Source organism: Nycticebus coucang, chromosome 5 (genome assembly GCF_027406575.1).
Source record: "Nycticebus coucang isolate mNycCou1 chromosome 5, mNycCou1.pri, whole genome shotgun sequence".
NCBI lineage: Eukaryota > Metazoa > Chordata > Mammalia > Primates > Lorisidae > Nycticebus > Nycticebus coucang.
The window spans coordinates 77216578-77232134 of NC_069784.1; the positions used below are offsets into that span (position 1 = coordinate 77216578).

The 15557-nt window shown below is 32.5% G+C and overlaps 1 protein-coding gene across 2 annotated transcripts in view; it reads right to left on the reverse strand.

The window, feature by feature from the left end:
• Window positions 1–15557, reverse strand: part of ASCC3 (activating signal cointegrator 1 complex subunit 3) — a 402050-nt gene that overhangs the window by 187173 nt on the left and 199320 nt on the right. For both annotated transcript variants that reach the window (XM_053590400.1, XM_053590401.1), the window contains exons 15-19: window positions 11563–11754; window positions 11027–11251; window positions 4472–4591; window positions 1793–1957; window positions 24–110 (exon numbers count right to left, since the gene is read on the reverse strand). In XM_053590400.1, coding sequence (XP_053446375.1) covers window positions 24–110; window positions 1793–1957; window positions 4472–4591; window positions 11027–11251; window positions 11563–11754 — 789 coding nt within the window. The remainder of the gene's footprint in view (window positions 1–23; window positions 111–1792; window positions 1958–4471; window positions 4592–11026; window positions 11252–11562; window positions 11755–15557) is intronic.

Consider the following 15557-nt stretch of genomic DNA (forward strand, 5'->3'; position numbering starts at 1 on the left):
ACTCAAATTTCAAGTAACCTTACCTTGATTTGATCAAATTCTTCAGCTTTGGAGACTATAGCAAAGATATCACCTTCTGTTTTGTGAGCATCAAATAGTTCATTAAAAGTCTACCAAAGTAAGAGTTATATTTGATGAAAAGAGAATATCAAGCAAAATATTTTAAATTAAAAACATGACTATAAATCACACATTCTTAATGAACATTTGAGCCCTAGATAATGTAAAGTTATTATCTCCATGGTATAGTATTCCAAATAATTGCTTTATAAATATAATCAAATTTATCAAGGAATGAAAATCATTCCTAAAACATAATTATTTAAAGAAGACCTTTAAAAACAAAAAGATCAATCAAATCAGTTGATGAAATCTACATTAGATATCTAAAAAAAAATGCATCATAACATCCAGGTCTTTGCTAGTACTCAGCCTGGACATATGGAAATCTGTACCATTTACCAATTCTAAGATGATTATATATTAATATCATCTAATCAGAGGGGAAATACTTGAAAATATGTAATCTGAAAATTCTCATAATATTACCAGTGACAGCATATAGAAAATCAGAAAATTAAGATGAAGAAAATCAGTCAAAAGCCATACAGAATGAAGACAGGCTAAAAAATACAGAAGGGCCAGAGATGCTGAAAAAGTGCAAACAGGTTTAGAATGTAGTCTGGCAGCAACAGACCAGCAAGTGGACAAATGAGAAAAGTTATTTGGATAAAACAAGTGGCTGTGAGTAGGGGATGGAGAGAATGAAAATCAAGGGGAAATGTACTGGCATAAGGAACCACCAGATCATAGTGGCGAGATAATATATATTAAAAGATTTTGAAGAAACCTAAATGTAACACAGACAGTTTACTGGGGAAAAGTTAGTAATATGTGAAGGTGTTTTCTGAAACCTGTTATGCGTATAAGCAAATGTTAAAAAGTACAAAACCTAGATTTCATATAGGCCAGGGTTTTCATGCGTTTAAAGAAGTCTCATTTGAATGGTTTATTTTACTTTTTCCATTTTAAAAACAAGTTTTTATTGTTTTTAATTGTTTCAATTTTAATTATAAAAAATAAAAACATAAGAAAAATGTTTAAATTTTCTCTTTATCAAGAGAACAAAAGGTAAAAATTCACCTTAACCCATTTCCCTCTCTTAAGTCTTTACCTCACAGGTAATCACTGTCAAGTCTTCCCACATATTAAAACGTGTAAATAAATACATACAAAGATATGCATATACTTTTAAAATGTAGACATTAAAGTGGCCCATCTTACACAGAACTACATTGAAAGGCAATAAGCAAGGCTACAGTGAGTGGTCAAAATCACCCTTGAAAGTCCTTTAAATTGCCCATATGGTATAGCTAAACTGACCTGCTAATTTTATTAATTTCTTTAACTCTTCTTTAGTCAGTACTTCTTAATAACATGCAATTAATTTTCAAACTTTAATCAAGGACGTCATTATGCCATTGCCTCCCACTTAAAATCATTTAGGCATTCATTCCACAGGTCTTACAGATACTCTTTGATTACTTTAGGTCTGGGTCCATCTATTGCTTGGGATATACTCTTGGGCAGGACAGCAAGAGGGTTCTTACTATTTTATTCTTACTTTTTCTCGTCTTTACTGAGGGTACATTGTTGAATTCACATAAGTTTAGTGCATTTTGTTCTTTTAATTGCTTTTGTTATTTTGCATTGGTAATATATTTTGAAGTACAGCACGTATTTGTATCTAAAAATAAACATATTAATGTATTTGTTCTGCTGAGTATCATACCTCAATGGTGTTGTATTTAATATAGTAATGGCTGGCGGTTCTACCCAAATCAGTTGAGGAAAAATATCCAGTTCGCTCCTCAAAACGAATCATCTGAGCTTTGTCCAGCTTTTGTCCAACTTCAATGACCAACTGCTCTCGGTGCTTTCTCAAAGTTGGGTCAATCTACAGAAAAAAACACCCAAATAATTAAATATGTCTTTAGAGAATCATCATTTGCAAATATGTATCTGTGGAAATTAAATTTTTATCCTGATGTTTTTGATTTTTAAAGTATAATTTTGAAAATACATTTTTATGCATTTATGAAAAACCAGATAAGATCTTATTCCATTAAATAAAGGAAGCTTTATAAATATATTAAAATGATCAATCTGCATATTCTCTCAGATGCCAATTCTTAGATGATCTTATAATCTTTAAGATTAAGATTAGAAATCAGAAAAAAAAAAGATTAGAAATCAGATGCAAGAAAAAAATGCCTTCTTTCTTGTATACTAAAATAAATAGGGATTTTAAGTTATCAAACCATATTCCTACTTTATCAGTTATGTGGGGAAGTGACAGTAAGGTTTTTCCTGTCAAAATAAAAATATATAAAAATAAAATACAAAGTTACCCTTTCAAAAGTATATTTCTACTGTCCTAACAGTTTTCATGAGTAATTCCCTATGATGAGAAAATCCATATTGCCTATAAAATAGAAGCAAAGAGTAAAATAAAGTTGACGATAAATTTCTGTATAGTTTTGAAACTATTACATATAGTTTTTTCTAAGCAGACATTATATTTAACACAAGATATTAACAAAAATTCTTACTGTTATGATGTGTGTGTGTATAAATATTGTGTGTACAGACATGCACACCCACACATGCACACATCAAGTTCTGAAGACCATTCTCTGCTTATGAGCAGTAAAGTGAAATATGACCTTTAATGGAAAGTGGGAGAAATACACAACCACTTTAGAAATCAATTAACGGTTAATATTCTTATCACTTGTTCTAACTTAGATCTTTATGATAGCTTATTCATGTATAAAACCCAGCCAAAATAAATTTTAAAAATGAGAAAAGTGAGGCAAATGGAAATCAACTGCAGATAGAGTTGAGTCAAGAGTGTTATCAGCAGATGCAAAAAGTCTTAAATATTCACTACAAGTGACAGAATGTATGTATCAGTTTCACTGTATGAAAACATAATCGGGTATTACTAAAGCATTATAGTATGTTTACTTATCTGTGTTAGTTCCAAAGAGTTTTGTGTTGATAATAAAGTCAAAACACATTAAGTAAAACAAAACAAAAAAATGGTTAAACCCTGAAGTGTGAAAGTTGTGAAACTATGTATCCTGGAAGGTCTTTATACTGGAAATTACACAACAATGAACTTTTAATATTAACCTAACACTAGAAAATCAATGGATAGGTTTATCTTGTTCTAAGATTTGAGATGGCTTACTCAACATGAAAATACATGTTCTATTTTGTTTTTCTTAACCTTGAAATTTTTCAACATATCTTGATAGCACTACTGACTATTCTTAGAATGCACATGTTTGTAATGAGAATAACTTGTGCTATGTTCTTTAAAATGTTATAGATTATAATGATCATATACTTCATAACAGAGAAATCTGCCTGCAAAATAAGATACCCATTTGAAGATAAGCACATATTTCAACTAAGCATAAGAAAGGGAATTGAATCTCATTTAGAGTAAATCTAAGTATGAAAACAGAATGATTTCAGATTAAAGCCTCAGAACTATAAGCTATTGCTGCTTCTCTTATTTTGCCCACCTAACCTTAAGTTTCAATTTTCCCATGGTAAAATCTATTGCATATGGAAAGGAAAAATGAAAGAATTATTTTTTGAAGATTGACAACTGCTTTGACAATTCATTGATACATGCATTTTGTACATACACATAAATATGAACTAAGTTATGAGTAAATGAAGGAAAACCATAATTTTAAGTTAAATTTAACTTCTTTACAAAATTTTCCTTGACATTAGTGAATATCCATACGATGACAGTAATGTTTTCATTAGACAATAATTGGATTTTATCTGTAATTAGGAAGCATTTATAGTATTTAAAACAGAGTTCTGAAGAAAAGACAAGATGTCACAGAATCTTAAGCCACATGGACCACACAACTGTAAAGTTTATGAGAAAAGCTTCCGTCACATCCACCTAATTGTCATTCCATGCATATGTACTGAATAACAGAACCAATTGTAGCCCCAAACTGTTAAGATAATAATTCGATGTTATCTTTTAATTTCAGAATAGGATTTAGAAGGGACTTGATGAGAGGAACAGGCTGTATATAACATAAGCCTACTCAAAATCCTTACGTCTCATGTATTCTAAAATTAAATTTATCGTAATTTAAAAAATCACAGCAAACCATTAGTATCAAACGGGAATATACCTGAATAATAAATTAATAATAATATAAAATTAACTTAGTGCTATCAGTGGGAAAAGACTTAAGTAAGGAAAGTAATTACAGGAGTCCATTTAATATTCCTTAGTATTTTTTGAAAGAGTAAAGCTGTTTTTCTTTCGATGAGGCAAGAGTAGTAAACAAATATTTACCCTCATATCACGAAAGAATTTCAGAACTCAAAGAAGGTTTGCTTATTTCTTTGTAAGAGAGTTTTCTACCTGATAAGCTTTGTGACTGATGCCGTACACTAATGGATTTGCTCTCATCCGTACATAAAGGTAAGTGTAACTTATCCACTTCACTGCTTCTTCCACATTAGTGACTGTTCCCAGAGCAATCTGAAAATCAAAAATATGACAAAATTAAAGTAATGCATTAAAGCTGAACATAAATATTACATCAAAGACCATTCAGTCAGAAGTGAACTTTTAAAATTGTATCATTATGTGGTATTTAAAAGAAGGTCAGTACAATTAATGGACACAACACTTTACCAATTAATTAAAAATCAGTCTTGCCTCATTTAATCAAGAATAATACATCAGAAATGCTATCTTCCTAAAGTGAACTTAATATTATGGCATTTGATTATTTTCCCTAAATGAAGTTTAATTCTACATAACATTAAGAACATTTTTGGAATAAATTAATCTTTTCTTATTTAGTATCCATTTTACTATAATTTCATTTTTTTGTGACCACGCAACTGAAAAATTTAAATGTAAGTGCACTAGAATAAAAACAATAAAATACTGCCAATTCTATCCTCATCTGAATTACACATACTGTCATCACAAAAACCAGAGGGCATAACATTAGGTTTTACCTCTAAAAATACCCATTTGTAAAATTGCCAATATGAATACAAGGGAAAATGGATTAACGTGTGCATAACATCAAAGCAGATTATATTGGGATTTATACATATTAACAATACATATAGTTTAGCAAACTCATCTATGATAAGAACAAAGGTGGGTTTTTATTTTTCACTGGTAAACTTAAATAACCAATGGGGGAAAAAACAGATACACATGTGAGGCATAATAAACGCTGGATAATTCCGTAGATCATACTTTGAAGGGATTTATGATTTTTAATATAGCATCTTAATGTAGTTTTGTAATACAGTAATTAAATAAAAACAAAGATTAATAATTTAAAAACACAATAGCATAAAAGATCTATAAAGTAAAGAAAAAAATCATTAGACAATGATATTGACATAGAACTTCAGCGAAAAGTGTCGTTAAAAATATATGTCCTTAGCTGACGAGCCTATAAACAGTAATTTTACTTATACCTAAGGTGCTCATGTTATTTTAAAATTTTATCCAAGTTGTGAAACTTCATAGTTGTGTATTTTTCCTGAGTCCTTAGTTTAAAAATCTTTTTACATCCTAATATTTTAATCAAAGGAGGAGTGATGCTTCTTACCTAAATTATTAAATTTTAGGAGGAAAAAAGAGAAACAAAACATATTTCATTTAAGTACTAATATTGAAGAAGATGAAAAATCTACATGCCTAATTCCTACATTATAATTTTTAGTTCTGTATAACATTTTGTGAAGTATATGAATGCTTAACTGTCTTTAGTTAATTGAAGATATAACAGTATATTACATTCATTAAAATATTACACTATTTGATATTAAAAAAGAAATGACTAAAAGTAAAAATACAACATCGGACTCTGTCTACTTAATTTAAAATTTACACTAATTTATTTACAAATGGCTAAGCCATCCACAGAGTAGGTAAATACAGACATTTAATGTAAATTGTAAGGCTTTGCACAAAATGAAGAGTAGTAAGAACTAAAATGGAAACATTAAAGAGTTGTGTAACAATTCCTAAAGATTTACAGGTAGGACAGTTAAACATTTTCTTGTTAGCTTAGGTAAATGAAACTAGTTTCATAATATGGCTAGGAATCTGATAGTCTCCTGCATTTGTGATTCCATTATTTGAAAGTCAAAATCATGACACATGACCTATATTCCCTTATAACTTTATGAATATCATTTTAAAATAATGACCTATTTTTCCTCATAACTTTATATTATCTATAAATATAATATAGAAAATATATTATTTTATCTTAAAATAATATTACATGACTCCTAAGAGTACAAGAGTTTATGAAGAATAAAACAAGCTTGCTATTATTTTCCAAGTCATATCCCTTAGGTGAACATTAATGATTAACTATTTCTACTAATGGTAAAATTAAAGGAAAGATGGAAATAGGTGTCAAAGATTGAATCAAGTAAAGCAAGTTTTCTGAATGTTCCCAAAAGGAAGAGACTAAGACTAACCAGAAAAAGAACCAGAAAAATAAATGTTATTTATGAAGGGTCACCGTATTGAAAGACTAATAATACTTGAATGCCACCTAGTGACAAAAATAAAAATTTACTTGTAAATATTTGCTGTCACTTAGTGGCTGCTTTTACAAAGGCCTTTTCAATAACATGTATTCTTTTCCCCATGGGATCTCTTTGAAATTTATTTATTCATCTCAATAATCATATAGTAAATCAGTAATAAGCTTGTACTATGTAAAGCACAATGGATAGAATAACAAATAGAGAATGGTCCCTGGTCTCAGAAGTTCCCCAGTTATGGAGGTGACATATGTAACTAAGATGGCATTCTGAATGTATAAAATGTATGCTTTTCAATGAAAACGTCAAATGTGAAACTTACAAAGTGGCATTAGTATACAGTGGGATAGAGCTTTCTGCTTTAGTAAAAGGAAAATAAAACCTGTCCCAAATTTGGTAATTTAGAAATAAGACTCAAGTATCACTTAATATTTTATTTATTTATTTGTTTATGAGACAGAGTCTCACTATGTTGCCCTCAGTAGAGTGCTGTGGCATTACAGCTCACAGCAACCTCCAACTCTTGGGCTTAAGTGATTCTCTTGCCTCAGCCTCCCAGGTAGCTGGAACTACAGGCACCCAGCACAATGCCTGGCTATTTTTTGTTGCAGTTGTCATTGTTGTTTAGCTGGCTAGGCCGGGTTCGAAACCGCCAGCTTCAATGTATGTGGCTGGTGCCATAACCATTGTGCTATGGGTGCTGAGCCTAATTCACCTATTTAGACATTAGACATTTAATAAATTTTCATAGCATTCCAGTGATAAGATCCCTATTTTATAAATGAAAAAAATAAAGATCTAGGTGGAGTGGAATAATAGCCTATTAAGGGAAGAAGACCTTTGTTGGAGAATAACCAGAGACAGAGTGGAAAGGTTGGTCGGACTTTGGAGAACTTAAACCCATGGACCAAGTCTTCCTACAACATCCTGTAGAGACAGGAGGTATAAGGTTGCAGAAAGATTGACATAAAGTATGGACTACAGGGGGCTGGCACACAGTAGGTCCCCAGCAATGTTTGATGATCAAAGTTTAATGAGCCTCAAATATTCTTCAGTGTTTCTCTCAGTGTAAAATGAATTGGCTTTATATAGGGGAGGAATTTAGGAGCTTTGAGAATTAGGATTATGCACTCAGCTACATAAGGCGTCAATCAGCAACGATGCCTTGTAAAATGTTTGCATTAAAATTACTACTTAATATAATAATTTCTCCAGTTCCTCTAAACTGGTGTTCATGAAATCAAAGATATTAGCAGAGGCAATATTCCTAATCTAGCATGACCTTTATGGTCCTAATTGTTACTGTAGAGCCTTACAAAGATTTTGAGAATCTAAAAACTTAAAAATCCATTACTTTAAGAACACAGCACATATTCATTTTATAAACTAATTTCACACTTGATTTCCAAAGATCACCAAATTTAATGTCACATTCACTAGTAATTTAAGGGAATTAAGTCACAGGATAATTTAACTTTAGTAGGGAGGTATTCTAGTAGATCAAAATATGAGAGAGTTTAACAATGGCTATACTTCACTATCTTGGCTAAAATCTCAAAATATATATTTTATTACTGACTGCCATTTATATCACTAACTGGGATTAGGTTCATAGCTGGTATTTCTGAAAATGAAGTATCTACTAGGACTTCATGAATATGTGATGAATGCATGGCCCATAATTTATTTCTAATTTCTCAGAGATTGACGAAATAGTTTAGTATATTTTATTATCCCTAAGAAAAAGAGCTCCTTGAGGACAAGAGCGGTATTTTACTCACTTTGTGTTTTCTGCGTAACATCCACACCTTATGTTTATCATTTACAAGAAAGCCAACAAGGACATTAATTCGAAGTTTATTAAGCGACAGACTTTTTTGACATTTTTTTTTTTTAAGCTGCATAGAAGAACCTTGATTTTTATTGTTGAGTCAGAGGAATTATTCCTACCACTTTGAAAATGTTTAGTTTGGGTCTTGGAAGAATTCAAATAGTAAGTTTTAATACAGGGAAATGTATTCACCTATATTACATTGTTTTTAAAGATCAGTACACTATAATGAAAAGACCAGGTCTAGAGTTAAATAGACTTGAGTTTAAATGTAAGTTTCAAAAATTATAACTTAGTGACTTAGGGTCAGTTCCATATCTGAGGACAGCAGAAGCACTGAGGGATTTGGAGAACGTGCATGGAACACCCAGCAGTGTCACCAGCGCAACTGTTCCTCAGTCACTGCTATTATTTATTATCATTTTACAGAAGATTTTATTCCATTATAGATATTGTTGATCCAAAACCTAAGTATTTAAACCTAGCAATCACAGCAGGCAACAAGGATTAAAATTAAGCTGTAAGAATATTTTCTTGGAGTCAAAATTTATTTCTTTATCTTTTAAATTACTTTTATTTTTACCTTTTAAAAAAAATTTCAGGTTAGTGTGAGGGTACAAACAACCGGGTCACAATATTCGAGTTTGTTAAGTAGAATCACTCTTGCAGTTGTGTCCTGCACTGTGCCCATTAGATGGAAGCAGCCCAAATGCTCTCTCCTCCCTTCTCCCACCTCCCTCGTTTCCCTTTCCCCCAACTTGAACTGAAATGAGTTTTTCCACTTTGTGACCTTGAATTAGACAGTCTACTGGCTTCATATTAGTATTGAGTATTTTGGATATTTGCTTTTCCATTTTTGTGATACTTTACTAAGAAGAATGCGTTTCAACTCCATCCAGGTTAATACAAAAGATTAAGGTGGTTACAGGCACCATCTTTTTTATGGCTGAATAGTATTCCGTAGTATACATATATCAGTTTGTTAATCCATTCCTGGGTTGACGGGCATTTAGGTTGTTTCTACATCTTGGTGACTGTAAATTAAGCTGTGATAAACAATCTAGTGTAAATGTCTTTATGATAAAAGGATTTTGTTTTCTTCTGGGTAGATGCCTAGTAATGGAATTGTGGGGTCAAATGGGAGGTCTAATTTGAGTTGAGGATTCAGCATACTTCTTTCCAAATAGGATGTATTTAGGCATCTTCCATCACTTACAAAACTTTATTCAAGATGCATAAAAGATTTAAATCTAAGGCATGAAACGATAAAAGTCCTAGAAAAAAGTGTGAGAAAAACGTTTCAGGATATTGGCCTAGGGACAGATTTTATGAAGATGACTTCCCTGGCAATTACAACAACCACAAAAATAAACAAATAGGACTTAATTAAACTGGGAAAAGTTATTTGCATGTTACAAATCTGACAAAGGTTTGGTAACTAGGTTCTATAGAGAACTGAAATTAATCATCAAAAAAACAACATCTATCATAGGGCAAAGGATATGAACAGAACCTTCTCTGAGGATGACCTACAAATGGCTAAAAAAATAGTTTTTCTATTTTTAGTAGAGATGAGGTCTTGCTCTTGCTTAGGCTGGCCTTGAACTCCTGATCTCAAGCAATCCACCTGCCCAGGCCTGCCAGAGTGCTAGGATTATAGGCGTGAGCCACTGCGCCTAGCCCTGAATTTATGCTTCTTAACAGAGGGAAATAAATAGTGAGTATATTTTTCATTCTCTAAAAAGACTTGTAAATAACATGACTAGAACACATGTGAAATTTCTATCAGCTGTTTAAGAAGTATCTGATATAGAACTTAGACATAGTAATTAATATTTGTGAGTATTTCCTTTATTCACTTGTTTAATATTTATATCCTAACTACTTTTAAAATATTACTTGCATCCATTTTAACAGTATTAAAAGATGCTGAAATAGAAAACTGCTAAATACTAAATCAATGGTAAAAAATGGCAAAAAATATAATAGTCAAATCTCATTTGTATGTTTTACACATATAGTCTAAATTGTAAGAATATTTATTTTCGTAACTAGCTAAGATGTATGGTATCTAGGTTTCCAGGGTCTGTTATGTAAATCTTAACAAAAGTCATACACACATTCACACACACAATTATCATACTTTCAGTTCAAATCAACAGAGTTATTCAAAAGACCTAACAGACATCAAAGAGATTTATAAATCTTACAAAATATTTGTTAAAACTTTATGAAAGTGCAATACAAATATTAGTTGTTATTATTGGTATTTCTGTTTCCCTTGTTTGTACAGTCTTTGTTAGATTTCTGATCCCTAAGCCTCAGAGTTTAAAAGTATAGTCTTTTAGCACTGAACTCTTACCAGTTACCATCTGTATTCTATACCACTCTGAATTAATCAACAATAATGCCATTCAGCCTATTTTGTCTTTATTATGTGAGATAAGTTGTATTTCTAAATACTACAGAATCGCAACCCACTCAGGCTTTACTTGACTAGGTCATTATTAAAGCTGATGCTCTTCTTTCAATCTTTCACTCATTAGATCTTACCTCTGCATTTAGGTTATCTGCAAGGCTTTCCAGAAACTGACTCTCAATTGGATTTTGTTGAGTGAGCAAAGTGAGGTAATGGCTGAGTTTGTCATGTGTTGTTATAATGATTCCTTCCCCAAATTTGTCAAATTGTGGTCGTCCGGCTCGACCAAATATCTGCATGACATCTAAAATTCCAAGGTCAACAAAGGAGCCTCTTTTTGCAGCATATATTTGTGTTCCCTAGATGAGGAAAAGTTAATAAAAATTTACATAAACACACACAAATATAATCCCAGTGAGCTGACTACTGAAATTAGGCAAATATGACATGATCTCAAAAGTGTACTTTAACTAATCCTTTCATCATCTGTGATAGAGTTAAATTTTCACAATATAAACTAGATTCTTATCTGAGAAAATAATACTGACTTTATACAAATAACATTCAAAGTTAATGAAACAGCCAAATCACAATATTTTTCTAAATAAATCAATCCAGGGGTTCATCTTAAGACACAGAAATCCACATGCAAAGGAAGGCGAACTCTTACCTTAATAATAACAGCATGAGCAGGAAGATTGACACCCCAGGCTAATGTAGCTGTACAGACTAGGACTTTGATATGCCCATTAGAAAATAAGTTTTCAACCAAATTGCGGTCCTGCCGAAGCATCCCTGCATGATGAATACTAAAGCCCTCTGGGAATAATTCTCGTACTTGCTTATTTCTTGACCTCTGCACCTAGTACAGATATTTAAAAAAAAAAAAGCACACACACATTTAATAGGAATTGTTTCTTAGCATTTCCGTTGAACAAGTTTATCAAAGAAAGCACAAAATTATTTTTAAGCATCTTCCTAATAACTGAAGTCTTAGTACATAATACTCTATATAGAATCACAAAAAATCATGTCACTTATTTTACAAAATAGTAATACCCAAGAATGACATAAAATTCCAAAGGAATGAGGTGAAAAGCAAGTGTTTCCTCCATCCAGGCGTCCCTTTTCGCAACAAATCAGTTATTACCTGTTTCTTCACCTTCCAAAAATGCTCCATTAATTTAAACATAAGTCTCAGTGGCTTCCCAACTCCTCCAGAGTAAACGCCAGAGTTATTATAAAGCAAAGCCCCACAAAAATCAATCCCACCCCTAACCTCACTCAGACTGCACACTTTCTCCGAGTACATTTTCCAACACATTTACGTGCACTTCAAGGCTTTTTCCAGACTCACTGCCTGGAAAACCACCTCCCCTTTTACTGTGATCGCTATGGTCCGCCAGGATCTTCCTCACTGCAGTGAGTCAATAAACCCTACTTCGCTCACAGCTGTGTTCTTGGTGATCTTTGATAGGAAAGCACTGACCACTTTCCAAGAGTATACTGTAGTTTCCTCTTGTCCAAGGTTTCACTTTCTGAAGTCAACTGTGGTCTAATAATATTAAAAATTCCAGAAATAAACAATTCATAGTTTTAAATTGTACACTGTTCTGAGTAGCACGATGGCATATTATAGTGTCCCGCTCCAATCCGCTCAGTACACAAATCATCCCTGTCCAGTATATCCACGCTGTAGACACTCCCCATCCATTAGTCACTTAGTAGCCACCATGGTTATCAGATCAACCAAGTGTTATTGCAGTACTTGTGTTCAAATAACACAAGTTTACTTATTTTACTTAATAATGACCCCAAATCACAAAAGTAGTCATGGCAGCAATTTAGATTTGCCAAACAGAGAAGACATAAAGTATTTCCTTCAAGTGAAAAGGTAAAAGCTCTCAAATTAAAGAAAGAAAAAAAAAATCATATGCTGAGATTGCTAAGTTTTTTTAAGAATAAATCTTGCATCCACGAAATTACGAAGAAGGAAAAAGAAATTCATGTTAGTTTCGCTGTTATACTTCATATTGCTCAAGTTATGGCCACAGTGCATGGCAAGTGCTTAGTTAATATACTAAACTTGTGGGTAGAACATATGAACAGAAATGTATTCTGAGTGGCAGCAATCAGACTGACTACTATCTAAGGTTTCAGAAGTCCATTGGGAGTTCTGTATTGTATCCCCTGTGGATAAGGGCGGACTACTGGACTAACCTCACTTCTAGTGTCTACTCTTTGGCCTGGTCTCAGCTCAGATGTGGAATTTAGCACATTGATCTGCAATTTGTATAAGTACTACAGCAGAAGATATTACAAGATTCCCTGAAGACTTATTATAAATAGAGAAAATTTTCTGCAAAATGAAAGACAGTAGATTAACACTTAAAAGAAATATTTATATAATCAAATAATTATGTATGCCCAAATGTATTTGGGTATCACATCGTGTATTCATTTCCTATTGCTCTGAAAATCTCATTATAAACAAGGTCAGAGTTTCTTTTTTAACATTTTTTCCTACAATTTTTAAATAAGGGGCACTAACATTGGTAGGTAGTGAGATTTCAAAGGACTGAGGCTCTAGCCCAGACTTCGCCAAAATGATTATCTCTCAGGTCACTTAATCATTTAAATTTCTAAGTTAATAATAATTCAACAAATGCTCTAAGAAAACAGAACTTCCTGAAACGTGCTTCAATTATGAAACCAAAAAGTAGTATTAACTATTAACACACTGCGCCATCTAGTGGCCAGACTTGTAAATAACAACTTGCAGACAGAGCCTTTTTTTAGAGTCCAAAACAAAATACCCATACATTTAACAAAAGATTATCTTCTTTAAGTTTCAAGGGAAATATATTCTTATTTTATTCTTGTGCAGTGTGGTCAACCTGTTAGTATTTATTTTTTACATATATTTCATGACTAACTACAGTGGATGACACTGACTCAGCTTTTATCTTTTCAGAAAAGAGATACTGTTATTGTCAATCTTTCAAAGGAGTTCTTAGAAATACGGGATAAAATCTGCTGTACCTGCTAAGCTATAACAGAGCTCCTTCAAAGGCCAAAGATAGAAACAGGAGAAACATTTAAATTGTTCCATTTCTTCCATTTCTTCTTTAATATTTAAGATTGAACTCTCTGAACTAATAGAGAAAACTAAAAAACATTGCTTTTGAGGATATAAACTACAATTCATACTGCTAATAAACTGCTGTTTGATTCAGTTAAGGTACAGGCAGTCTCCAAGATACAAACGTATGACTTATATATAGCACATACTTACAAACAAAGGGTAGCACAGTACGACCCCAAGTTACAAACATCCAACTGATGTTGGATTCACAATTACAAATAGAGGCTATTATAGGCAATAGGCAAATGTACCTGTCCCAACTTACATACAAATTCATCTTAAGAACAAACCCACAGAACCTACTCATTCGTAACCTGGGAACTTCCTGCATGCTGTCTGTGGAACCCTGACGTTGGAATATAGTGGTGTTATTTGTTATAAATGTAGACTCCACAGTTAGACCCCAGTAGAGGTTAGGACATAGTTAGGCCTGCTGTGACAGCAATGATACAGAAAGAAGTTAAATGTGGGCGTATGTAACCGTAATGAAGAATTTTCTTATAAGGTGGCAGGTGGCTCCTGGAAGGCTCAGATACCATCTCCCACTCAGATCAGGTGGGCTCTGCACGCAACCAGCTCTGGTGGTCACCAATTGTGTACATGCCTCTGGTCTTTGAGGAACCAGGAGGCTCTAGAGGTCACTTCTCTTTCATCTCTATTATTGCACATTCTGTGCATGGTTTTTTTTTTTAATTGGTTTAGTACAACAATCTTAAAATAAGTCTTGATTTTTTTATGCTTAATGATCTTTGAATCTGAATTTCCTATTTGTGATCCAACTTAGCTCACAATACCAATGAACTGGAATCCCTGAAGATGAGACCCATGGATGTGTATTTTTTAAAATTTTATTTAAAAAATCATCATACAGAAAAATTGACCACATTTCCACTTTTGATGTATACTTCTATGAATTTTAACACAGATACTGATTTAACAACCATCATAATAAGGATCCCAAACAGTTCTTTTATGCTCACAAATTCCCTTGAGCTATTTCTTTACAGTTTAAAAAAACCCTTCCTGACTATGATCTCTGGTAACCATTCTTCTGTACTGTATCCCTATAGTTTTATCATTTCAAGAATGTTATATAAATTGAATCAGACAGTATACAAACTTTGAGATTGGTTTCTTTTACCCAGATCAATATCTCTGAAATTCATCCAAGTTGTTCAGTTATTGATAGTTCATTCCCTTTTATTTGCAGAGCAGTATTCTATGGTATAAAAGGGCATATAATAAGTTTGTTAATACAGACTTCCACTGAAGAACATCTGAGATGTTTCCAGTTTTGGCAATTACAAATAGAGCCTCTATGAACATTCATACACATTTGTATGTCTGTGAATACGTTTTTATTTCTCTAAAGTAAATGCCAGGAAGGGAACTGGTGGTTCATATAGTATATGAAAGTTTAACTTCATGAAAACTGCCAAACTGCCTCCATTGGCTCTAACATTTTGTGTTTGCATCAGCACTTGATACGTTATTAAGTTTATTTTAGCCACTGTAACAGG